General features: G+C 39.6%; 1 protein-coding gene across 2 annotated transcripts in view; it reads left to right on the top strand.

The window, feature by feature from the left end:
* The first annotated feature begins 607 nt into the window (after positions 1 to 607).
* Positions 608 to 26183, top strand: part of ube3a (ubiquitin protein ligase E3A) — a 67260-nt gene continuing 41684 nt past the window's right edge. Inside the window, exons 1-3 of one of the 2 annotated variants that reach the window (XM_060826242.1) lie at positions 608 to 1105; positions 3472 to 3585; positions 19725 to 19769. In XM_060826242.1, the coding sequence (XP_060682225.1) occupies positions 19768 to 19769 (2 nt within the window). In that variant the 5' untranslated portion in view covers positions 608 to 1105; positions 3472 to 3585; positions 19725 to 19767. The remainder of the gene's footprint in view (positions 1106 to 3471; positions 3586 to 19724; positions 19770 to 26183) is intronic. The other variant, XM_060826241.1, reaches the window with a different exon arrangement.

Raw genomic sequence — 26183 nt, 5'->3', positions numbered from 1 at the left:
TTTTTTTTATTTCAAAAGTATACTTTATTCGTAAAATAATTTGATGGTCTGTACAGTTGGTCATGCCATACATATGTAAACAATTACATACAGAGATCAGAATTTATCATTGTTATATACAGGTCTGTACATTTTTCAATCACATGCCCATATAATTAGCTGAGGGGTCAGGAGAGCCCAAATGACTGCATGGGCTCCCTGTTCTTCGTTAGGCAGGCAGATGTTACACGGTGGTCTTTCCCCACCGCGGCTTGGCGGCAGTTGCCCCAAGCTTCAGCGCGTCCCTCAACACGTAGTCCTAGACATTGGAATGTGCCAGTCTGCAACACTCAGTCAGGGTCAACTCCTTCAGCTGGAAGATCAACAGGTTTCGGACCACCCAGAGAGGGTCCTTCACCGAGTTGATGATCCTCCAGAGAAGGCAAGTTCATGGCCTTTGCCACCTTACGCCTTATAGTGTAAAAGTTGTTGCACAATAGTGACTGGGGGAGAGGCACTGGTGAGTCTAACAGGGAGGGCGCTGTTCCTTTAAGAGCCCAGATGTGCGGAGGGGGGCGGGGCGAAGAGGAATGGCAGTTGCCATGCGCGGCGCGGTGCAGTCTGGGGAAGCGCCAGCGAGAGAGTCGCCCTCACACCAAGATGGCGGAGCGGGGAGGCCAGGAGGAGTGGCGGCTGCAGGAGCAGCAACAGCAGCAGCAACAAGAGCGAGGTCCGGGCCAGCGGTGGTGTTAGAGCGGTCGGGCGCCGACACGACAGGGGCGGGGGGAAAAGCGAGCAGTGTTCTTCGCCGCCCCTTTTTTTTCACTGCAGCGTCAGTCTTAACCGGCGGGAGACCGTGGAGGGGGGGGAGGAAGGGGAGTGAGCCGGACGCTCAGCCGCCGCCGCAGGAGGAGGAGGAGGAGGAGGCTCGAGGGCGGGGAGGGAACCCCGACCACCAACACGTACATCTCCCTCCTTCCCTCCCACCTTGGAGACCTGTCCGCACGCCGGCCCCTGGGAAAGGAGCGAAACATAAAAAGAAAAGCCCAGGCTGGAAGGCAACCCGCTTTCGTATGAATTCCGCCAAGGCCAGCTCGGAGTGTGCGCCACCAGAGGCGAACGCAAGGTCGGTGTTAGTTTAAACCCAACACCCCCCACCCCCCCTTCCCCTGGTGACCAGCACTCGGGGCCTAGTCTCTCTCGAGCTTTCCTTCACATCTATGAATTCGGTCTGATTACTCTTGGCATTTCGAATGTTCTTTCTTCCAATTAGTGATTTTTTTTTAAAAAAAAAGGCAGTTTACTGTTTTGATTTGTTTTCTTTTGTTTTGGTCAGCAAGTTGTTTGTTATTTCCTAGTTTCTCCAATTTACCCCGCGATAATGTAATCTTGTGCCGTATGAGATCCAGGGTCACTTCTGCTAGGGCTCTCGCTGAAGAAGGCTCGCAAAGGTCGGTTGGTTGTTCTTTGGGAGTCTGTTGGAAACACAGAATTTTGAAAGTACCTACTGTGTCTGTCAGTATCTATGCAAAGAAAACACAAGTTAGTGACCCTTTATCAGAGCTTGTGTAGATCAAGTACCTGATTGCTGTTTCCCCCCTCTGTTGATGTTGCCTGACCTGGGAAGTATTTTCCTCATTTTCTGTTCACCTTTCAATTTCTTCAGTATCTTAGTACATTGCCTATTAGGTAGATGTTTCACACTAGGTGTTTGTAAGTGGTCAGTTTCAATTTGAAGTGAAAAATATTAATTCATTGGGTACTTTTTAGCATGTTGCAGCTAATTTGGTTGGTACTAACTTAGTGAAAGCTTTACCATGTTTAATTGGAAAATAAACTGAGCCATGTGCCAATAAAATATGGCACAGTGCAAGATATTCTGATTTGTACATGGTATTTTTTAAGGTTGAACTGTTTTGTAATAGTTTGTTAAAATGCTGGACAAACTCAGGTCAGGCAGTCTCTGCGGAGAAGGAACAGTTAATGTTGTAAAGTTTGAGCCCAATAGAGCTACCATTCAGAACTTGAATCATGTTGATCATAAAATTTTAATTCTGTTTTGTTTACAGATGCTGGCAGATCACTGAATTTCTTCCGCACTTTTTGTTTATCTTGAAGGTCTCTTACATCCACAATACTTTGCTTTTATTGAAGTTGGTTGCATTTTGCTGACAAGTAGTGCATAGGACCAGTTTAAAGGAGCAGAGATGATTGTGTAAAGTATGAATTATTACGTTGTAATTTGACAAGGTTGTAAGTTGTAAAGTCTGTCATACTGAAACCTGACCATTTAATGGGCTACATAAGTAGGGACATAAACAAACAAAAATGTTATTAGTTCCAGGGGTGTGGGAACTGGAATTGAGTAGCTTTTAAGAGTCAATCATGTTGCTATGAGTCTGAAATCGTGCAGGTCAGACCAAGTAAGGACAGCAGATTTCCCAAAGGAGATTTGTGAATCAGATAGGATTTTACAACAAGTGACAGTGGTTACATGATTACCATTAGACTAGCTGTTAATTTCATGTTTTTAACTTCAAATGTCAATATTTACCGAGATGTGATTTGACGCCATGTTCGCAGAGCATTAGCACCTGTGGATTCTGGATTGCTTATTCCATTGGCATTGCTGCCATGCCACTGCTTCCCTGAAAGCTAAATTTGCCAAACCAATACATGATATTTCACCTCTGGTTATTTATGATATTATGGTGTGTGGTAGAACTGACTGGATTTCCCTTAGAGGTAGCACAGATTCAATGGGTTGAATAGCCTCTTGTGATGCAGTGTTCTGATTTCAGCTGAAAGTATTGAAAAATTGCCGAGTGTGCTTTGTGTTACCCAGAGCCACTTCTAATATCTGTTAGCTGGCTTCTATTTTGTAAATTGATTTATTGTCTTTGAAATCATTTTTGCTTATAGTGACTGCAGTAGTGTAAAATACATGTGACATAAAGTTCCTATTATCCAGTCAGTTCTACCTGGTTCTTGGATTTTTACAATTTTTCCTGTCTAGGAGCATCAGTTGTAGCTCTCAGTCCTGTGACAAAGTAAAATTGTGTTGGTGTACAGGCACATGTCATCCTGAATATTGGATTGCCCCAGACAGCCTCAGGATTTAGTAAATCAATAATTTTAATAAAAGTTGATTGAGAGCAGTGGTATGTCAGTTGGGTTTTAATGATCAAATGTGCGTATTGACCTGTATCATCTGCTCAGTGATGAAAAATCTTCAGTGTTACATATAACACCAATGGCATAATTATCTTCACAAATAGCAAATATTTCAAATTTGGATTTAATGTACTACGTAGAAAAATCTCATCCTCAACAGGGATTTCTACCTAGATATGAAAATAATTTATTTCTGTTGAAACAGTGGGTATTATCTAACTAACTTATTGCAAGGAAGTAAACTTATCTCTGAATTGGCCATAATGGTTATTCTGCTTGTCTTCAAAATAACTTTGCTATAAATTGTTCTGTATTTAGGTCGTAAACACGGTAGAGTTGCCACAATTAGTTGGACTAGGGAGTTCTGATCACATACGTTTGCACAGACAAGACCAGAATACCTCAGATCGGCTCTCCAGATGGTGAAGTTATGTAAGTGTATCTCTTCCTTGGCTTAGCATCCCACAGACCAGGAATGTCCAGAATTGTAAGCTGGCTCTGCTGGTTAGTGCTAGTGGGACCACATTCTTGTGTGCCCAGGGTGACTTTAAGAAATTACTAAAGAGTTGCTAGAGAGAATAACCGGGGGTGGGTAAGGGAATCAAACCAGAGTGAGATTAACATTGTCTGATGCTTCTGATTAAAGTGTTTACATGTAATGCTGCAACAGATTCTCAGGTGGTATGCTGATTATAGACAGCATTCTACCCATGGTTCTTAACTTTCAGTTCTCTAATATGCTAGCACTACAACTCTCTTCATCGTGAGAAAAGTATTCATTATATAGCACTTTCTGTGGTAAAATTGTCAATGGAACTACAGTGCACAAAATTATTTATACTAGTGCTTATCATTTTGGACAATTGGTTTGATTTCATTTTGTTAAATTTGAATTATTTGCTATCCATGGATGTATAACCTCACTTGAAGGTTGCATTGAAATAGATTAGGCAACTTTTTTGGTATTTGAAAGCTGAAAATTCAAGAACCTAAAAATAATTGAATGTGTTTTTGTTCCATGTTAATGGTCAACTAATGTGGAGCAGTTTCAAACCTAGTATTCTGTTCAGGAATGTTTAATATGCCACCTGACAAGACATTTGGAAGCATTTTTCACATGAACTGCTCAGAGAATCTGAAACAATCCCCTCAAAATGTTAGTTTGGAAACACCATTTCAAAACTGGTGTGTGAATCTTAATTTTCACTAGTTTGTGCTGGGATCTGGTTGTAAAATTGGCCAAGTCATTGTAGAGGATTGTGGAATTTAAAAAGAAAGCTACATCTTGCAAACACTTGAGCTTGTTTTTTCATGATCTTTTTCTGCTTGTTGAAGATGCAGCACTCCCAAATTGGGCTCTGCTTACAAACCCAGGTTGTAATTGATTGACACTGCTGCCTGTGCTAGTTCTGGAAGGCTCTTTAGATTGCATCTGTGTTTTTTTTAGGTACGCAGGCACTAATTGGCACACTTATAAAGAATATTTATTTAAAAAGCTGATTGGTAGATACAGATTAATCTACTCATCAATTTTGCGTCTTTTTTGGCCACTTTCAGTAAATTTTAACTTGAAGTGAGGATGCTTATCTTTGATAAATCCGTTTTCATAAATAAAATTGCATAGATATGCCATGGGATACATTTTCATAGGTCAGAGAAGTGCATAGGTTCTATTACAATATGCAATTGTGTGGGTTTTTTTGGAATTTCATGATTACTTGGGTGCATTCTAGTAAGAATTTGAACTGTATTGTGACTAATACAATTTCTCGATTGCACCCAAAGTTAAGAATATTCCCTCTTAAACTTGAAATATTCTTCTATAACTGTCCATATTAGGATGTTATATTAAAGGACTTTGGAATTGGGATCCTGAAATAAAACAGTTTAACTCTTGAGAACTGAATAGGTTTTGGAATAAGCAAGTTTAGAATCATGGAATCCTTACAGTGCGGAAGGAGACCATTTAGCCCATCTAGTCTGCATCAACCTCCAAAAAGCATCCCACCCAGACTGTGTTTTTAGTTAGGTGAGTCTCTTTGGGGTAGTAACAAGGAAAAGATGAGAACGTGACGAGATGGTAGAAGTCAGTGTAAAACATTGTGGGGTTCTGGAAAAGCACAGCTGGTCAGGCAGCGTCCGAGGAGAAGGGGAGATGACATTTTGATGCTGCTTCATCATGAAGAGCTTATACTCGCAGCATCGACTCTCCTGCTCCTCAGATGCTGCCTGACCGGCTGTGCTTTTCTAGTACCCCACAGTTTGATACTAACAAGCATCTAAGCCATTTGATTTAATTTTGTCTTGGGGGTGAATGAATGTTTAAAGTGGTATTTGAGTGTTCCTCAATTGAGTTGGAGCATTATTATATAAAGCAATTTAACAGATGCAAGAGAAAACAAGACCAAGATGATTCAGAGGCTTTCTTAGAATGTTGCTGGTGAATATACTTTGTAGGTACTGATTCACTTCAGAGTTTTTTTCATGCTTAATGATCACTAACAATGATCTGAAATATTCAAACATTGTCAGTCAGGATTCCCTCTTTCAATTTATTTGGCAATGGCGCTTTAAGATACAAAGGAGCAACGCTCCTTCATCAGGTGATTGTGGAGAGCTCGATCGTAACACAGAATTTATAGCAAAAATTTGCAGTGTGATGTAAATTTTTGCTATAAATTCTGTTACGATTGAGCCCTCCACAATCACCTAATGAAGGAGCGTCACTCTGAAAGCTAGTGTGCTTCCAATTAAACCTGTTGGACTCTCACCTGGTGTTGTGATTTTTAACTTTATACACCCCAGTCCAACACCATCTCCAAATCATTTTTAAGATAGTTGTTTTATGCTGTTCTTACCAGTGGCAACGGAGTTTAAATTATTACCTACACAAAGGGAATTCCACAAATAATGGTGGAAAGCACACAACTTGCACCACAATTCTTTGTGGGAAATTCTGGTTTGAAGCTTCAATCCATTTGCGCATATATGGCTCAGCATATTTTAAAATGTAGTTCAATTTTAATTGTAATGCATTCAGAATGCCGTGAAATCAATTCTGAAGCACAGAATGTGCTAAGCTGGCCTTAATAAAGAAAAAAATATATCACCCAGGAATTTGATTCCTGGTGTGGTTAAAATTTTGGGTGCAAATTGACAGTCGACTCAGAATCCATATACTACTGAAAAGGAGAATTGCTAGGTATGTTAATGGTGGACACCAGGTACTGACAGAAGTTCATCTGAATTGCTACAGAAGTTCAAATACTCCGGCGGTGTAAAACAGCGGACATGATGTAGAAGAGAATTTCCTCTGTTTTTCACCGAACGTTTGTATCGTAATGGTATTCTGGCAGAGAGCTTCAAAAATTTCCTGATTTGTAACTAACTAAATAATGGGAGGAAAAATTAATTTTATTTAGTAGTGCCTCAATAAAATGTCGCTTGCATCTGAAATAAAGTGCTGAAATGCTTAATACCTTGCACCTTCAAGTCAGGCCCCATTATTCCCTTGAAGTTAGTTCCCTTTCATTGCAGTTTTTTCTGCTTGTCTGGTAGAGTTACTAGATTATGCTTTGGTTTATTTCTCATTTCGTTGCTCATTTAGTCAGATATAATTATAAGGGATGAACTGCTACAAAAAAATGTTAAATAGGGAATGTTTAGTTTTTAACTTGAACTACAGTAGGTCACCTTGATTCTGAAATTTACAGGAAATTACAGCTGCTGTCTGACATCATTGAGGTAGAGTTACTCTTAACTTACTTGGATTTAGCCATTTATGGCAATGTGGCTATTGACTCAACATAGGCTAGAACTTACAATTTCTGGAATACTGATATTTATGATACTTGGCTCCAGATATTATACGAGCCTCCCTGTAGGAAATCTGTCAGGAACTTCCTGAATTAAAATTTTATTTAATGTTTAGACACAGTTAAGTCCTGCTTATGTTTGCATTCTAAGTCTTTCAAAGTAAACATCTACAGTTTTTGAAGTCTTATAACTGAACTAGGAGTGGGCACTTCAAATAGTGGAATGTAATTTGGCTTAGCTTGGTGAGTATTGTTGTTTCAGATATGCAAAATGGGGTTTACACAGACCCTGAATGGTCACTAAGCACCCCATTACTGGCCAGCTAGCAGGACTTCCAGCCTCATCTCCCAAACCCTTTAAGGGAGGTCATGCACTCCTAAGGACGAAAGGAAATAATTATTTTTAAAGGTGACTTTATGAAATTAAAACTGTATTATTCCTGGTATTATCCTGATGAAGGGCTTATGCTCGAAACGTCGAATTCTCTATTCCTGAGATGCTGCCTAACCTGCTGTGCTTTGACCAGCAACACATTTGCTGCCTTGAAATATCGCACACTTTGTTTAATTTAAATATGTTTTGGCTATTAATCTACCTTTACTAGTACTAAGTATAAATAGCGTGAATTTATGAAGCTACAACATTAACTGGTATGCGTTCTCAACAGATTCATAGCTGACCTGCTAAGTCTTGTAGGAATTTCTTTTCTTCAGTTGCAATTGCTGGCATACTGATTCACACCTATTAGGTTGAAATACTCCCTAAAAGAAACCCCAGCACCCATGCTTCATGTAAGAGCAGAACTGGAATATAAATGAGAGTATGACTTAATATAGGTAGAGTCAGTATATTTGGTATCTTGTGCATCTTAATTATAAACTCTATCTGTAAACTGGACTCCATGTCTTTTTCCCAATAGTTGTGTTAATTCATTGAACCGTGGTGAAGGTAGGGAGACTCAAAAGGAATTTAATCTGCATCCTTGTGATGGAATTCATAATTTTATTGCTACTTGTAAAATCTCCCTATCCTTGTACATGGTTCTTCTCTACGCCTTGTATTTTAAGATGTTTCAAAACCTATTTCTTTGGTAGATTCATTTGAAATCCTGTCACGAACAAATGTGGGTTATGCAGCATGTTATGAAGTGATGTTATTTGCACCTTAAAATTATGAGCAGTGTTTTCAGTTTGACCAAAAATGTGCAATTTGGAGTGCACTCAATTATAAATTGAATCCCTGGCATGGAAGAGAACAGAAAGTTAAGTAAATTGAACAGCTAGCCCCAAATCAGGAAACCTGTTAGTGATTCCTACATAGTACCGGTTGACTATCCATCACCTCAGCCAGGAGCTATACAAAGAATACTGGTTTCAAAATGTATGGGAGCACGATCAGTGGGATTGTTGAGAGAAACAGCCAAGCAGGGCTGTTGGCACTTTTAGAATAGACAGTGGCTGCACTGAAGCTTAAAGAAGAGACATGAGAATTAAGAGCTGGAGAAATGCATTTGCAGTTCACCTTTATGTTAATCCTTTTGTTTAACAGAGGTAGATAACTCGCTGGTAGCAATTACTTTGAGTAAGCATGTTGATTTCGAGACCAATTTCTCCAGTGTGCTTTGCATTGATCCTTGGGGCTGTCATTGCATCTCCTTCCAAAATCCCCACCAATCAAGGCATCACCTGATCACTTGGCTGAAAGAAAAGCAAGAGTTTTCTCCTTGTGCATGGCCAGTTTTTAGGTTTACCGGTAGGTTGAAATATGATTCACAGCTGTTTGAGACTGCCATATGAAAGTTTCTTGATGAATTTTATTGCTTGTAAAGCACTGGTGTGTCCTGAGCATGTGAATGCTCTTTTTTTCTGCACTCTTTTTTAAGCACAGGTGGCTGAGTCCAAGAAAGGTCTGCCTCCATGCTGTATGACTCTCTCACTTCCTTGCTGACTGGGACTTGGTGCAAAAGCCATCTATATTTTGTCTCCCCTTTCCACCATTCTGTTTTTACCAGTTGTTCTCCTTGTGCTACAGGGAACAAACTTTGCTGTTTTTCTATCTCTGAAGGCCAGGATTTGGTTATAGAGTTGACTGACTGCCGTTGAGGCTACGAGACACTAAAACCTAGGTCAAAGGCCAAAAATGTCAAAACAATACTAATGTTGGGAATAAATCTGTTGACCAAATAGCACCATTGTAAAAATGTAGAAACTGCAACTGTATTGTTAAATCTAGCTTGGTGTTTAAATTGGTGATTTGGTATAATGGGAACAATATCATTATAATGTCTTGTATTTACAATCAGGTTTGCCAGATGGCAAGCTGACTCTTCCATCAAAAAAACTGCATCAAAACCATGAATTCCCATCTTTGTAAATTTGTTTTGCAAACTTCCCTTTTTGCAATATATCATCTGTTAAAAATCACCCTGAAGAAAATTAGGCTCTTTTAAAGGGAGGCAACTGAATGGCATCCTGATCATTATTATTGATGAAGAACCTCTCTAGCCCTGGAACAATAATTTGTGAAATGTCCATTATTTTCTGTATTTTTTTAATATGAAATTATTTTAATATTTGCAATTTTAGAATGATTTGTATGCTGCAATCCGATTTCGCTAGAAAATTTATGGAAGAGAGAGGCTGATCAGTATGTTTGCTTCTGATTTGCAGTCAGTGGGAATACTCAAGTGTGATTGACTGCTTTAACTTACATGGTGACGTCAGTGCTGTCAAAGAATGTGAAATCCATACAGAATAATTCTAGATCTTTATGGCCAACTTTCTTTGAAATCCATAACAAATGCCATTCCTTTGCCTCTGACTCCAAAGTTCATGATATTGATTTAACGTTTATCACTAGGAAATGTTGGGGTGTAATCTAGTCACTTGAATTCTGAATTTTTAGTCATTAGCTTCCCATTTTTATGTTTAATCATGTTGTAGGTTGCCATTTGCTGAACGAATTCAACCATGAAGTGAGGCACAGACTGTATATCTTCAATGTGTTAACCTGCAGTGGATAGCATAATTCATTAAAATTTTTGAATGCAGTGAACAAAGTGGTTTTAAATTATGAAATTAAATCATACAATCATGAATGACAGAATTTGGAAAATATTAGTTTGCTGCTATATGGTAGTTTTGTTTTGTTTCTGCAACAAAGTGTGTTAAACACAAGTCTTGCATCTCCTGGAACCTAGGTTCACATACAATCAAGAAGGGACGATAATCTTTTATAATTATAAATGTCTTATGTGGAACACTTCAGACTGGGCTGTTATCTTTCAGTGATGGAAGTTGAGCAACAGGAATTTGGAGTAATCTGGAAACCAGACAGTGTACTGAGTCCACTTGAATTTATGGTCAGTTGTAACCTCCAGATGTTGCTAGTGGGCATTTAAGTGATTGTAACACCATTGAATGTCAAGGGGTGGTGATTAGATTGTCTCTTATTGGAGATGAACATTGCCCTGCATTTGTGGTGTGAATGTTATTCATCACTTATCAACCCAAACCTGGACATCGTTCAGATATTGTTGCATTTGAAGATGGACTGCTCTATTATCTGAGGAATTGCAAATGGTTCTGAACATTATGCAGACATTGGTGAATATCCCCACTTCTCACCTTATGAAACAGCTGACGATAGTTGGTCATAGGACACGAAGGAACTGCTGCAGATGTCCTGGAGTTGAAATGACTGACCTCCAACAACCATGACCATCTTCCTATGTGTCAGGTCTGACTCCAACCAGTGCAGAGATTGCCCCTGATACTTGGTGATCCTTGATGCCGCATTACTCAAATACGGTCTTAATGTCAATGGCTGGCACACTCACTGCACCTCTGGAATTCAGTTTGAACCCAGGCTGTAATGACGTCAGGGGCTGAGTGGCCCTGGTGGTACCCAAACTGGGTGTCACTGAGCAGGTTATCGCTGAGCAGGTGCTGCTCGATAACGCTGTTTATCACTCCTTCCATCACTTCACTGATGATTGAGAGTAGACTGCTGAATCAGTAATTGACTGGGTTTGGATTTATTCTGCTTATCTACGGGATGTACCTGACCTGTTTTGCACATTGTCGGATAGATGCTGGCGTTGTAATTGAGCTTGATGGGAGTAGCAAGTTCTGGAGCACAAGTTTTCAGTACAACTGTCAGAATGTTTTCAGGGCCCATACCCTTTACAGTATCCAGTGCTCTCACATGGGTGAATCAAATTTATTGTAGACTAGTATCTTTTCATGCTGGGGACCAATGGATGAGGCCAAGATGGACTGTCCTCCTGGCAATTCTGGCTGAAGATTGGTGCAAATGCTTCAGCCTTATCTTTTGCACTGATGTATTGGGCTCTTTCATCATTGGGAATGAAGCCTTCTCCAATGCATTGTTTAATTGTCCATCACTGTTCCTAGCTGGATGTGGCAGGATAGCAGAGCTTAGATCTGAACTCCTCGTTGTTTGATTGCTTAGCTTTACCTGTCACTTGTATGCCATGCAGGTAGTCCTGTTTTCTAACTTCACCTCAGGTTGACACCTCATTTGTAGCATGACGACAAGTATTCTCCATTTGAACTAGCTTGACCCCTGCGTTGAGTAAGGATTTGGTTCGTCATGAGATTACACATTATGCTGGAATACAATTCTGCTGTTGATGGCCCACAGGGCCTCATGGATGCCCAGCCTTAATACTGTGATGGCACTGCATGATGCGATGGAGAAACTGCATTGTGGTCAGTCTACCTAAAAGTATCATGGACGGATACATCTGCACCAGATACATTGGTAAGGAAAATATTGAGTATGTTTATCTCCTTGGTTTTCTCACCAGCTGCTGCAGACCCAGTCTAGTAGTTGTGCCCTTTTAGGATCTGACCAACTTGATCTGCTGTGCTGCCATCAAGCTGCTTTTAGCAATCAACATTTAAGTCCCTCACCCAGAGTACATTTCTGCTCTTGCCACCCATTGTGCTTCCAGCAAGTGTTGCTCAACGTAGAGGAATCCTGATTCATCAGCTGAGGGAGAACAGGTACATGATGATCAAGAAGTTTCTTTCCCATATTTAACCTGAAGCTGTGAGACTTCTTGGAGTCAAGTGTCAATGTTGAGGGCTGTCTTATTTCATTTCTTTAAGAATTTTTGTAGTGATTGACACAACTGAGTGGTTTACTAGTCCAATTCACAGGGCAGTTGAGAGTGAACTATATTGCTGTGGTTCTGGAATCAAATGTAGGCAAGACCAAATAGATTTCCTTCCCTGAGAGACATGAGTGAGCCAGGTGAACTTTTCAGGCAATTGACAATGGTTTCATGGTCATTACTAGATTCCAGATATTGTATATTAAATTCAAATTCCACCATCTGCCATGACTAATTCGAACCCAGATTCCCAAATAATTAGATCATAGAATCCTTACAGTGTGGATGGAGGCCATTCGGCTCAAAGTTCAATATGTCCCTTCAAGCAGCATCCCATCCAGACCCACTCCCTTATTCTCTCCCTCTAACCCTGCATTTCCCATGGCTAATTTATCTAGCTAGCACATCCCTGGACACTATGGGATATTTAGCATGGCCATTCCACCAAACCGGCACAGCTTTGGACTGTGGGAGGCAATCCATACAGACACGGTGAGAATGTGTGGAGTTTGCACAACAAGTTGCCTGAGGGTGAAATCAAACATGGGTCCCTAGTGCTGTGAGGCAGCTGTGCTAACCACTGAGCCATCATGCCACCCTGTTTGATATCATTCAGGTCATCGAACTAACTGAGCAAACTGACAATCTCTCCAGCCTTAAGTGTATCTCAAATAAAGACATCCACAAACCACCTACCTGATATCTATCCAGTCAGCAACTTGTTTTCTGATTTGTTTGTGGGCAGCCCGGTGGCTGTGGTTAGCACTGCTTCCTCACAGTACCAGGTCCCAGGTTCGATTCCAACCTAGGGCAACTGTCTGTGTGTTTGCACATTCTCCCCAGGACTGCCTGGGTTTCCTCTGGGTGCTCCGGATTCCTCCTACAGTCCAAAGCTGTGCACGTCAGGTGAATTGGCCATGCTAAATTGCCCATGATGTTAGGTGCATTAGTCAGAGGGTTACTCTTTCTAGGGTCGGTGTGGACTTGTTGGGCAGAAGGGCCTGTTTCCACATGTAGGGAATCAAATCTAATCTAAAGTGACTATCTGGTAATGCCAGTACTTACAGCCCATACCTAATTCACCTGGAGAGGTGTTGGGTGACACTTTATTGAACTGCTCAATTGAACATCTCAAAAACAAACCCCAGACTTTCTGATCATCATATTGCTGTTTATGCCCTTGGCGTGTGCGAGCTCGCGATATTTGCCATGTTTCTTACATTACAACTATGATTGCACTTCAGAAGTACTTTATTGGTCCTTACATTGCTCCTGAGGCATCCAGACTTTCTTTTTTGCAACTGATATTTTTGATTTTTTTTAAAATCACTCATGGGCCCTGGGCATTGCTGGCTGGACAGCATTTATTGCTCAGTCCTAGTTGCCCTTGAGAAGGTGGTGGTGGTGGGTAACTACCTTGAACCTCTGCAGTTGTCATGCTGTATGTTGATTTCTGGATTAATGTTCTCACGGTAATACTGTTAGACAGTCACCTCCCCCATTGATTTGGACCAATGAGGTCACAGTATCAGGTCAAACATTAACAAAGAAAACTGCTGATTACCATGTACCCCCAATACTCTGATCCTATGTGATGAACCAGTTGAACACCACTTGGAGGAAACACTGAGTATGGCAACAGTGCAAATGTTGGAGAGTTTAATGTCCATTACAGTTAGTGATGCTGCCAAGCCACTGTTCACTGAGCTGGTCACGTCCTAAATGGCATAGCTGCTACTTTGCATCTGTGACATGTACTAAGAGAACCAATAAAGAAAGACATTTGGCGTCATCCTGTCATATCTGCCTGCTGTAGATGGTTCTGTTATTGACTGTATCAGAGTGACGACTGCACTGTCTTTGTCAACTCGAAGACCTGCCTTCCCACTGAGGAATGTTTTTATTATGTTGTGCGGCATTATCACCATACAAAGATGACTTGGAACAGATTGAGCAACTTAAAATTGCATATCATTGTGCAACACAATCTGCAGTCTCACTTTCCAGCATATCCCCTACTGTACCATTTATATCAAGCCAGAATATCAACTTGACCATGTCCATACTGTTCTGCAATCTGAGGTATTCCTCTTCATTGTTTAGCACACTGGTTTTCTTGACAGAGTTGGAACAGCTCAAGAGGACTGGATTAGAGGGAGCTAATGTAATCCCACTATTTCTATTAAAAGGTAGAGAGAAAAAGAAATTACAAACTAGTTAGCTTGACATTGATTGTGGAGAAAATGTTAATGCCCATCATAAATGATTTAGTCGCAGAGCGTTTGTAAAATACTGACAGGATCAAACAGATTTAACAAAGATTTATAAGAGGGAAATCATGCTTGACAAATCTACTGGAATTTTCTGAGGATGTAATTATTAGTGTTAACAAGGGGAAACCAAAAGAACTGGGTGACTTGGACTTTGAACAGGCTTTTGATATTACTTTAAATGCATAGTACTCATGAAAAAATAGAAATGGGCTGTGACTCACTAGGTGGTTGTTAGCTCAGCATATTTTCCTAATACCTAAAATACTAAAATTCTTAGGTCAGGATTACATAAAGATGTCGTCAAAGTTTGCATGTATGTCATGTACTAGGAAGCTCCACCTCCAGCTTAATCTCTGTATTTTCTTCTAATGCCAACTGCTAAACTTAATCTCTCAACACCAGGTTAAAGTCCACTAGGTTTACTTGGTAGCACTAGTTTACAGAGAGCTGCTCCTTCAGATAGCTGTGAACCAGGATCTTAAGACACAGAATTTATAGCAAAAGATTAGTGTCTTGCAATTGAAATTATATTTGAACAAACCAAGACAGTGCTCTGAAAGCTCGTGCTTCCAAATAAACATGTTGGGCTATAACCTGGTGTTGTGTAATTTTTAACTTCATCCACGCTGGCACCTCCACATCATAATTGCTAAACTAGCAGGGTCCTATGAGATTGTGTATAATACATACCTTAAACTGGGAATGGGACTCTTTTAAGGGTTATAAATTCTTCAAGATTTTCTGAATGGTGCCTAATTTTACTGCAAAATGGTAGTGGAGGAGCTTAATTTTTATTTGCAAGGTTTGGTTTGCCTAATGAAGTGCAATCAGATCAAGGTTCAAATTTTACTTCACAAATGTTTAAGAAATTAGGACTAGTTTGGGGAGGAAGCAAGTTAAGCCTTTTGCTTATAACCCACAATCTAAAGGTGGTAAGAGAATATTTTTTCTTTTGGATAATAGATTAGAAAATGAAGATTGGGCATTTTGTATACAGTTAAAACGTACCAAGAGATTTTTTTTCTGCAAAACTGTAATGTCAAGAGGGACTGTGTGTTGCATATGTTGGCAACACGAGCTGTTATTTTTCAGTCTGTTTTTACACCCATAATATTTGTGTTAAACTGTTTTTGTCTCTCTTGCTCATAAGTGTAGGTACATGTTTTGTAGTTAAAAGATAATAGCTTGGGTTGCATAGTAAGTTGTTAACCTTTTTTTCATTTGTTAGAGTAGGTTTATGTAAAATAGTTTTCCTTTTAATGGACTGCTGTGAAGTACATTTTCCTAGTCACTTCTCCTCATATGCATATCATTGACTCAAAACATGGTTGCAGCGTTTATCTACAGCACAACAGGTTCGTTGGAGTTGTACCTGGCACACACAAAGATTGGTGGTAGTTGTTGGAGTTCACTCATCTCAGCAAGACTTCCTGAGGATAGTGACTTAGCTCCAATCATTTTCAGCTGCTTTATTAATAAACTTCCCCTCCATCATGTGGTCAAAAGTGGGCATATTTGCTGATGAAACCATTCACGACAAATCAGACGCTAAGGGAGTCCCCAGACCGAATGAGATAAGACCTGGACAATCTCCTGACTTAGGCTGATAAGTGGCAAGTTACATTCACACCTCTCAAATGACTAGCAATGATCATCTCCAATAACAAATAATCTGAACAATGCTCCCTGACATTTACTGATGTTGCCATAACTCAATACAATGTCCTAGAGGTTACCATTGACCAGAAACTGAACTGGACTAGTCACAAATACAATAGCTACAAGACCAAGCTAGGCAATAAGAATGCGGCAGAGCCTGCTCACCATCTCCAAGGCACAAGTCCGGAATGTGATGGAATGCTGCTCACATGCCTGATGGTGTACAGCTTGAACAACACTCAAGAAGCTTGACATCATCCAGAACAAAGCAGCCAACTTGGTAGGCACCACAAACATCCAATCCCTCCATTACTGTTACAGTAGTGTGTCCCATCTACACGATGCACTGCAAAAATTCACCAAAGATCCTTGCACAGCACCGTCCACACTCTCAGCCTTTACCTTCTAGAAGGAGGAGAGCAAGAGATACATAGGAACCCCACCAGCTGCAAGTTCCCCTCCAAACCACTCACTGTCCTGACTTGGAAGTATATCACCATATCTTGTGTGTCGTTGGGTCCAAATCCTGGAATTCCCACTCTAATGTTTTGTGAATCTACCTGCACCGCGAGGACTATGGCTGTTCAAGAAAGTGGCTCACCACTACCACTACCACCTTTTCAAGGCCATTGAGAAATGGACAATATATGCTGGCATGGCCAGTGATTTCCACGTCCCACAAACTAATTACTTTTATAAAGTGACTGCACTTTAATAACTACAGAGGGATACTGGTTGTGAATCACTTTAAAGCGTAGTCGTGTTGCAAATGGAGTCACAAAATTGCAAAAATCCATCAAATAATCAGCTAAATAAAAGATTAGTTTTTAGAATAGGTGTCAAGATAGAACAAGCTGCTTTTTGTGGCGAGGCCAGCATTTGTTGCCTATTCCTGAAAGTAGTTAGTGATGCAATTAAATTTTAGGTAATGCATGCAAAGTGAGATTTTGATCCAGAGATAAATAGTAGAGTTTCTGTATAAAAGACAAAGGCAAATCATTAAGTCATAACAATCTGGCACCAGATACCATTAATCCTCTATCCCAGCAAATAATGCAATTTGATGTCCTTCTTTTGTTCTGGTTACAACTGCTTTGTAAATATGTATTGTAATTATAAGTGTCAGAGCAAAAGTTAATGTGTCAGTTTAAATCATGAAAGTTTTGCAGTTGCTTTGTAGTAAAAGTTTAAACATACAGTTTTATTTTTAAAATCAGCATCTTTTCTTTTGTATTAAATATTCTAAATAGGCAAGTTTCACAGGATTTGTCACAAGATTTGTGCCAGCAATTCAAGATTGGTTTGGCAGTATAGATACATGGTTCAATTCTTTTGAAATCCAAGTTGGTTACCTCTTCTTGGGCAATTGTTTTCTCAGCCCCACCAGCACAGCTATTTCGTTTGGTAAAGCTTTTGCATCTGATGACAGGCTCACTCGTTTGCTCTCCCTTGCTCCACTTGCTTGCTATCCCTCCTTTCTCACTCGCCCTCCCTCCTCACTCGCCCTCCCTCCAAACTTGTGCTCTCGCTCTCCGTCCCTCTGTCCCACAATCGTTCCTCTGCTAGTTCTTTCTTTCCGCCTACCCACTTCTTTTTCGTCTTTGTTTGTGCACCCAGTTGTTTGAATTCTGCTTCAGCCATGAGGCTCAGGTTGAAATTCCATCTCCTGCCGGAGATATGTGAAGCCATCACTGAACAGGTTGAGTAGAAAATATCTAGTGTTGTCTCCAAAAACGTGCTGCTTGATCTGTTCATTTCTCCATTGGGGTTCTTTTGATCCCACTTCCAACCAGGCTTTTCATCACTTTTGGTTCTGTTTTTCTATTGTTTAGGAGCTAAGTACAGTGGGGCATTTTTCTATGATAGTGGTTTTATCGTGAAATGCAATTCACATTTCATTCACTTGGTTTTGGCTTTTCAGTATTAGTGCTTGATCAAGTCATCTCTTTGTTTTGATTTTTACCATCTTTTCAAAAACTTTGTAAAATCCATTATTTTCTCTACATTATTTCTGCCATGCACTTCAATTTTTGTTTCCTTTCATTACCTATACAAACCTTTAGCATTATCATGGTGCATACTTCTAGGCAGCAATACCCATCCCTTGGCCCTTACTGTTGACTGAAGAGAGGAAGAATTTAGAGGCAGACGTAACACTGAGCCAAGACTGATATATGGGACAACGTGACATACAGTCATGACAGACTGGAAAGTTAGGACAGAACAGGACAGCTGGGCCTGGGACAAATTGAGAACTAGGATAGAGTGAAATATAGCAAGGTCAGAGACGGGGTAAAGGAGACAAATATGTATTTGTTTTGCAAATGTTCTATAAGTAGCTCTTGAAATAGTTAAGTTACTTTTGGTGTTTAAAACTGTGTAAAGTTATAAACTTGTATGTAGAAATAGTTGCAAATTGCTTTCATTTGGTATACATTGTACTGTGACACTGAGCATTACGTTTTAACATTGCATTATGGATGCAGGGTAACTAGGATTTAACCTCGTTGCCATTCGACAGCTCTTTCAGTACGAAGGCCATTGCTAAGACCCTGGGGTCAACCTAACAATGTTTGATTATTGAGTCAAACATTGCTTTAATATTGTCTTCTGAGGAAAACTTTTTATTCTGAAGGATTGACTGCTATAAAAGACATGGTTTAGATTTTTCACATTGTACTGAAGGGCTTTGTATTTTTAAAGATTTGGATTAGGCAGATGGTTCATTCAATACCTGAAACAGTCTGCAGTCAGGTATTCGAAAAGTAGTATAGTACTGTCACTTTCAAATTTGGAATAATCCACATTTTGCATCCCATTGCAATTCAGTTGTACAGCTATACAAAAATCATTGGAGCATTAACAGGTCTTTGTCATCAAGTGCTTTTTGGCAACTGTCAGAGTTAAATAAAACAAAAATCTGCAACTTGGACCATACCAGAATGCAGAAAATTAATGGTAAGATGCTTTGAAAAGGACATGTAAAAGCCTGAATAGCTAATGGGTAAGCTGTATTAAAATAGCTCTTAACCAGACTGAATGATTGCCTCTGACAATGGCCTGAATATGATGTCAGTGCTTTACCACAAGTTGCTGCTGTTCAGTACTGGAGGAGTTGACAACCACTCATATCATTTTGCTTGCACTGGTAAATTCAGCTGAAGGGTTAAGGACTGTATCACAACAGAGAGAAAAAAATGATGGGTTATATTTACAGGCTGGTGTCTTCTTGAAATAATATCAGCAAAATTGATCTATTTTGATTGAGAACTCATTTCAGCAACACATCTAGGTACCACGGAGAATTCTCGCCATCTGCTGATTTGTTGCCCTTAGATCCATGTACTTACAAAGTTGGTCCCTGACTCCTCGTATATTTCTCATTGTCTCATCTGGTTTGTCTTGGTAAACCAATTTCACGGACCTTAACAGTACATTGGAATGGTTTTTCTGAATTTTGTTTTGTTATCTACAAGAAGTCTGAGCCCCTAACCTTATGTGGATAATTAAACTGTTTTTTAATCTGCATTTCCAGTGATCGTGGATGTTAAGTATTCTGAAATTCGACTATAGTTATACTATACCCTAAAGTGATCTTCTTTAACAAAGCAACCTGTCTGTGGATGATAGTTATTCTCAGGACGTAACTCAACTAGTAATGACATTGTCTCTTCTAATTGCAGTGCACAGGGAGAACCTCTAGCAAAAAACCACACAGCAAGCCGAATGTGAGTTACTTTTGTTTTTAATATATTGTAAGCTTCATCAAATATCACGCTTGAAATTGATTTGATAAGCACAGTGCCTTGATAGAACAGAACTTGAATACTGCTGAAGAGAGACTTTGTGAAATGTTTTGTCTTTGGGTCCTCAGGACAAATGCAAGAATGCCAAATTTCAAACAATCTCAATAACTTACGCTACATGAGAAAAGAATGCCAATTGCTTTTCAAATTGACTTTTGCTGAAGCATTGCCATGGTGCAAGTATTAGGAAACTATCTCCCCAGTTCACTGGTAAATCAAAAGCAAGTACGAGGTTTGAACATATTCCTTTAGTTTGTTTAAATGAGTCCCTACACGTCACTCTTCTTTTAACAAGTGTAAATAAGGTGCATTGTAAGCTTGAATGAGTATCTTAAATAGATGGTTAGTATAGCTATTCAGATACTGAGGAGGATTGTTCAAAGTCTGGTTGAATCTGGTTGGAGGATTGTTCACCAAGTATTGTCCATTGAAAAATCAGATCTAGCGGTAGCCGATTCAGTGTGGGTCTGCACTCTTGCCTCCTATGAGCAATTGAGGGAGTGTGTTATTTGATTCAGTTGTCTAATCTGAAACTTGTGGTCTATGTAACTGGCATCACTAGCCCTGCAATTCATTATACTGTTGCTCAGTTGTGTGGGTATGTAGAATGACGTTTAAAAAGAAAATTTTAAATAGCTTGTAACTTTTAAAATACATACAGCCAGATAGCTTGTTGGTAATTTAGCACTTCTAGGTGCCAACCAGGGCAGCAAAATACTGGAAATGATGTATATTTACCAGGATATAGTGATTTTCCTTTGGCTTTTGTGATTAAACTTATTGCATGTGTTCAATGAAAAAGTCCAGTTTTTGCTTAATGCTCCATCTGGGTCAAACTGAAATAGGCATTGTTTTAGTTAAAAACATTGGTAGCATCACAGTGACAAGACAATATTGAGATGTATTTCTTGAGTTATAATAAATTTTGTCTCTTCTCTTAAACATTGTTGAATAAGTATTCCGTGGCCTTGCTTTTAGCAAGGCTTTGGCATGGTAGACTGGCTAGTAAAGTTAGGTCACATGGAATTTAGGGAGAGCTAGCTAATTGGGCACAAAATTGGCTGGACAGGAGGAGGCACAAGATTGCTTTTCAGGCTGGAGTTCTGTGATTAGCATTCCCTAGGGATTGGTGCTGAACCCACTTTATGTTTTCATTTATATGGCTTGTTATTTACATTTGTGAGACAAACCAGGGCAGGACAGTTAATAGAGTCCTGGGGAGGAATGTTGTCAAACACAGAGGCCCAGGGGTTTTGGTGCATAGTTCCTTGAAAGTTGCATTGCAGGCAGACAAGGTGGTGAAGGTGTTTGCTGCACTTGCCCACGTTGAGTTTAGGAGTTGGCATAAGTTGTGGCTGTACAGGACGTTGGTGAGGCCACCTTTGGAGTACTGCATACAGTTCTGCTCACCCATAATAGGAATGAAAAATATTAAGTTGATAAAGTGTGCAGAAAGGGTTTACAATGATATTACCGAGACTGGAAGGTTGAGTTATATAGATAGGCTGGCACTTTTTTCCCTGGAGCATAGGAAGTTGTGGGGTTAACTTTTGAAATCTATAAAATCATGAGGGGTATTGATAAGTGAGTAGCAATGGTCTTTTCTCAAGGCTGGGCAAATTGAAAACTTGAGGTTATAGATTTAAAGTGAGAAAAGGAAGAACTAAAAAGGACTGGAGTGGCAACGTTTTCTCACACCGGATCATTCGTGTGTGGAGTGAACCGCCAGAGGAAATGGTAAATGCAGGTACAGTTACAACATTTAAAAGACATTTCAACAAGTACATGAATAGGAAAGGCTTAGCAGGATATGGACTGAAAGCGAGCAAAAAGTGAGCAGTTTAGTTGGGAAAACTGGTCGATTTTGTCCATGCCAATGGATAAGTTTCTATGTTACATGATATGACGACTCTAGAGTTTCAGTGCTGCATTTTTTTTTAATATTTGGTCGCATTTTTGGTGAATGGGTGGAGTTAAAACTTTATTTCTCTAAAGAACATTGAAAATGGTAGCGTCCAAACGGATCTCTCTTTGGAATGTTTATCAGGACACAGGAAACATGCTAATGCAGCAGTTTCATGGCATCATCTCACCATTTTAAAGCTTTCTGTTGTAACAGCTGAGTATTTCCAGAAGAGATGAATGTAATAATTTCTCCTTGATATCGTGATTCATCAGCTGCTCCGGTCTCACCACAAAGGCTAATTATGTTGTTTTCCATTACCACTCAATGCCTTAGTAGGTAATGGTTTACTTTCAGATTGAAAGAACGCAAGATAACTCAACCCATGGAGGAAATGACTGTTATCTTTACTCCTTAAGCAACATAAGCTTGCTGACATTTTGCAAGTAATCCAACTGAATTACTTGGTTGCAGTTATAATAAAATGGTGTTGTTGTTGGATAGGCATGCATTTGTAGTCCGTCTGTTGTCGAGAATGTAGTGGTGAGATTTCCCTTGAACTGCTGGCATCCTATCTGATGTAGGTTCACCCATTATGATTTGGGGGAGGGTATTCCAAGGTTTTGATCCTGCAATAGTGAGAATCAATGTTTCCAAGTTGGGACTGTGTATGGTTCAGGAATGATTCTGCAGGTGGTGGCGACGTCCCCATGAGGATACTGACCTTGTACTTCTAGTGTTAGAAGTTGCAGATTTGGAATTTGATTTCAAAAGAGTCTTGAAAAGTTGGTGCATTGCTTTTGTATTTTGCACATGCTGCTGCCAGTGTATATTAATGATGGAGGGAGTGAATGTTGAAGGTGATGGATAGGATGCTGATTTAAGCAGACTGCTTTGCCCTTTCCTAATGAAGTCCATCTTGTGTTGTCACAACTGTACACATCCAGGCAAGTGAAGAGTATTTCATTGCACATTCGTGTGTTGTAGATGGGGGACAGACTTGAGATGTTAGTAGAGTTGCCCACTGCAAAATTCCAAGCCTGTGACCTGCTCATGTAGCTGCAGTATTTATACCATTACTGCTATTCAGTTTCTAGTCCATGATATTCACCCAGGATGTTTATAGTGGGGAATCAGTAGTGTAATTGCAATTAGACATCAAGTTGAGATTTTTTGGATTTTCTCTTTGTGATGTAATCATTTACTCGCTACTTGTGTGATATGAATATTACCTGCTACGTATCAGCCAAAGCCTGAACTTTGTTTATATTTTGAAGGCAAGGAGTCATTCAGTATTCAGAGTCATTCAGACAGTACGGAGCGTTTTGCAAACATCAAAGAACATCCCACTTATGAACCTATTGTGGAAGGAATGACATTAAAGTAACTGAAGCTAGTTGGAAGTAGCACATTACCCTGAGGAATGCATACAGCCATATCCTGGGTTTGGAATTATTGACCTGTTGCTTGAATGGTCTGTGGCACTATTTTGTAACAATCCCTCAGGTAGGACTTTGCTGATATGGCCATTATTTCTAGTGCCTAAATTGATGTTAGGCAGTCTGAGCGGTTTTATTGCTGTAGACATTTTCTTGATTTTTTGGTGCTGCTGAGTTGTGGTTCTCAAGCCTGTAGAGTGGTTTGATGGACCATTTCAGAGACATTTAAGAGTCACTAAAATTGAGAGTCTGATCATGTGAGCCAGAGCAGATAAGGAGAGCACCGTGCCTTATCTAAAGTACAATTAAGTGAAGCAGATGACTTTTTGTAGCAAACAATAGATTTTTGGTACTGTTACAGGTGACTACTTTACATTCCAGATAGTTTTGTTAATAAAGTGAATTTAAATCCTAATAGTTATTCTAGTGGGAGTTGAGTCCATGTCCCAAGGACTCTAGGTTATTAGTCCAGTGACATTGCCACTAACCATTGAGATCCTTGTTATTAGGCAGATTTTGTTTAGATTTGTACAGTGAAGCAGTAGAGAGGAACAGGTGATCAGATGTTTTTGCAGTTGTTGAACCTGTATTAGAATAGGGTTCCATGTATTTTGGGACTGAGATCAAGCACACTCTGTCTCACGATGTGATCAAGATGTCAAGATGTCTTAAACAGGGGTGTTTAGAAAGAAAAATGTAAGTGATTCTGACCCAAAAAGACAAAATGCTGAGCAGCTTAAAGGAAGCCAAGAGTAGCAATAAATTAACTTTTCCTTGGTTTGGCAAGCTGTAACAAGTGGGATGCCATAGCAATCAGTGCTGAGGTTTCACATGTTAACAATCTTTATTAACATTTGCGTGAATTGTATGTGTGGTAGCTAAACTTGTTGAAGACACCAAGAAATGTAGGAAAGTAAGTTGCCAAGACAACATGGAGAGGCTTCAAAGGAATAGATTTGTTAAGAGGGCGAGATGGCATATAATGAGGCAAAATATCAAACTTATCCATTTTTTACAGGAGCAAAGGTAAAGTGGTATGTTATTTAAATGGAAGAGATAGTAAAGCCCAGCATTACAAAGGGAACTGGTTGTTCTGGTGTATGAATCATTACTTGCTTTACTGCGTATTAACTATATCAGGAAGGCAAGTGTAACGAGGTTTATTTTACTGCAGCTATATAGGGCCTTGGTGAGACCACACCTGGAGTATTGTATACAGTTTCGATATTAATTGAAAAATATATAATTAGAAGTAGATAAAATATTTGCTTCACTCTCTCTACTGCTACGTTAAAAATATTCAACAACTCAGCTCCCACTGCCTTCTGAGGCAAAGTTCCAATGTTTTACAAACGTTATCCAATTTTGTACTAAAAAGCCAACCCCATTTTTTAAAGTGACCCTGCCCCCTCTCCTATGAGAGGAAATATCCTTGTCTGCACGCACCTTGCCAAGACCATTCAGGATCATCTATAATTCAGTTGTCACCTCTCATTCTGTTCTAAACTCCAATTTAAAAAAAACTCAATTTGTTGTCATGCAAAAATCAATGCATTCTGTGTAACAATGTAGTACATCACCTCTGGAGCACGTCCATAGTATTGTCCTCCTTCCTTAAACAAGGATATCAAAACTGCACAAATTAGAGATTTGGCCTGACTAATGCCCAATTATATATAAATCCATAACTTTTTTTTAGTTTAAATTTCTCTCAAAATAAACACAAGTGTGCAATTTCCTGTAATTACAGTCAGTTCTTCTATTGTGCTGATTGCATTCTTGCGTAACCCTGCATTATGGGAAAATTGTGCTTTCGAAGCAGCGCTTGGTGTTGGCGTTGTACTAGTATTACACCAACATGGTTTCAAAAGTTCCCTCTTTAGAAACGGTGCCCCCAATTGTCAATCACGTTACAGCAAATTTGCATGGATAAAACACACATTATAACAGAACAATCTGTACTTGCAGTACCCACATTGACTCGTGTTCTCGAACAATAGATCTTTCTGATCCTCTGAATTCCACAGCATTTTTCCATTTAAGTAATATACTTGTTTTTAATTTGTGCCTGGGTTCATGAGTTGAACATGTGTTCAACACAGCAGCAAAACTTCTGAACATCTTTGTCTCTATTCTGCTCAATTGAATGACATTTTCACACATTTTACTCCATCTGTCAGGGTTTTGTTCACTCACTTAACATGTCTATCCATCTGCACCCTCTTTATGCTATCATTATAATATTTTCCTCCCCATGTTTATGTCAACTGCAACTTTAACCACTGTGTTTGCTCCCCTCATCTGAGTCATACATGTAAATTGTAAAAGGCTGAAACACCAGAACAGGTCACTGTAGGAATCCACTCGTCACCTCTTGCCAATCAGAAAAAGATTTATTTATGCATACATTTTTTTGCCAGCCATTTATGCTTATGTTACTCCTTGCATCATGCACTCCTACTTTGTATAATAATCTTCTATGTGGCAATTTATCAAATAACTTCCAGGAATTCGAGCACAATATGTCTGTTGGCATCCTGTCATTCACAGTGCATGCTGTTCCTTCAAAGAACTGCAGTAAATTGATTTAATGTGATTTCCCATGCAGGCAATGTGCTGATTCTTCCCTTCTATTTTTCTCTATATCTGGCTACAGTCTCCTTCATGATCTTTTCTAACACCTTCCCTGTAACAGATATCGAGCTAGTTGGCCTGTAGTTTCCTGCTTTCTGCCTCTTCCTTCTTGAACTGAAGAGTTTCATTGATTCACCAATATGTACTGTACAGAAGGAGGCCATTCAACCAATCCAGTTTTGCTGGTCAACCAAGATCTGCTTACATTTCTGTTTTTTTCCCCCCATGTTTGGCACATTGCCCTGGAAGATATGGCAATGCAAGTGAATATCTAAATATTGCTTAAATATTTCTGACTGAACCACTCTTCGAATTCCATATTCCCACCATCCTCTGAAAAATCTCAACTCTCCTCTGAGC

This window comes from Hemiscyllium ocellatum, chromosome 6 (genome assembly GCF_020745735.1).
Source record: "Hemiscyllium ocellatum isolate sHemOce1 chromosome 6, sHemOce1.pat.X.cur, whole genome shotgun sequence".
NCBI classification, from domain to species: domain Eukaryota; kingdom Metazoa; phylum Chordata; class Chondrichthyes; order Orectolobiformes; family Hemiscylliidae; genus Hemiscyllium; species Hemiscyllium ocellatum.
The sequence above is the reverse complement of the archived record's forward strand: the minus strand, read 5'-3'. Positions and strand labels throughout refer to the sequence as shown.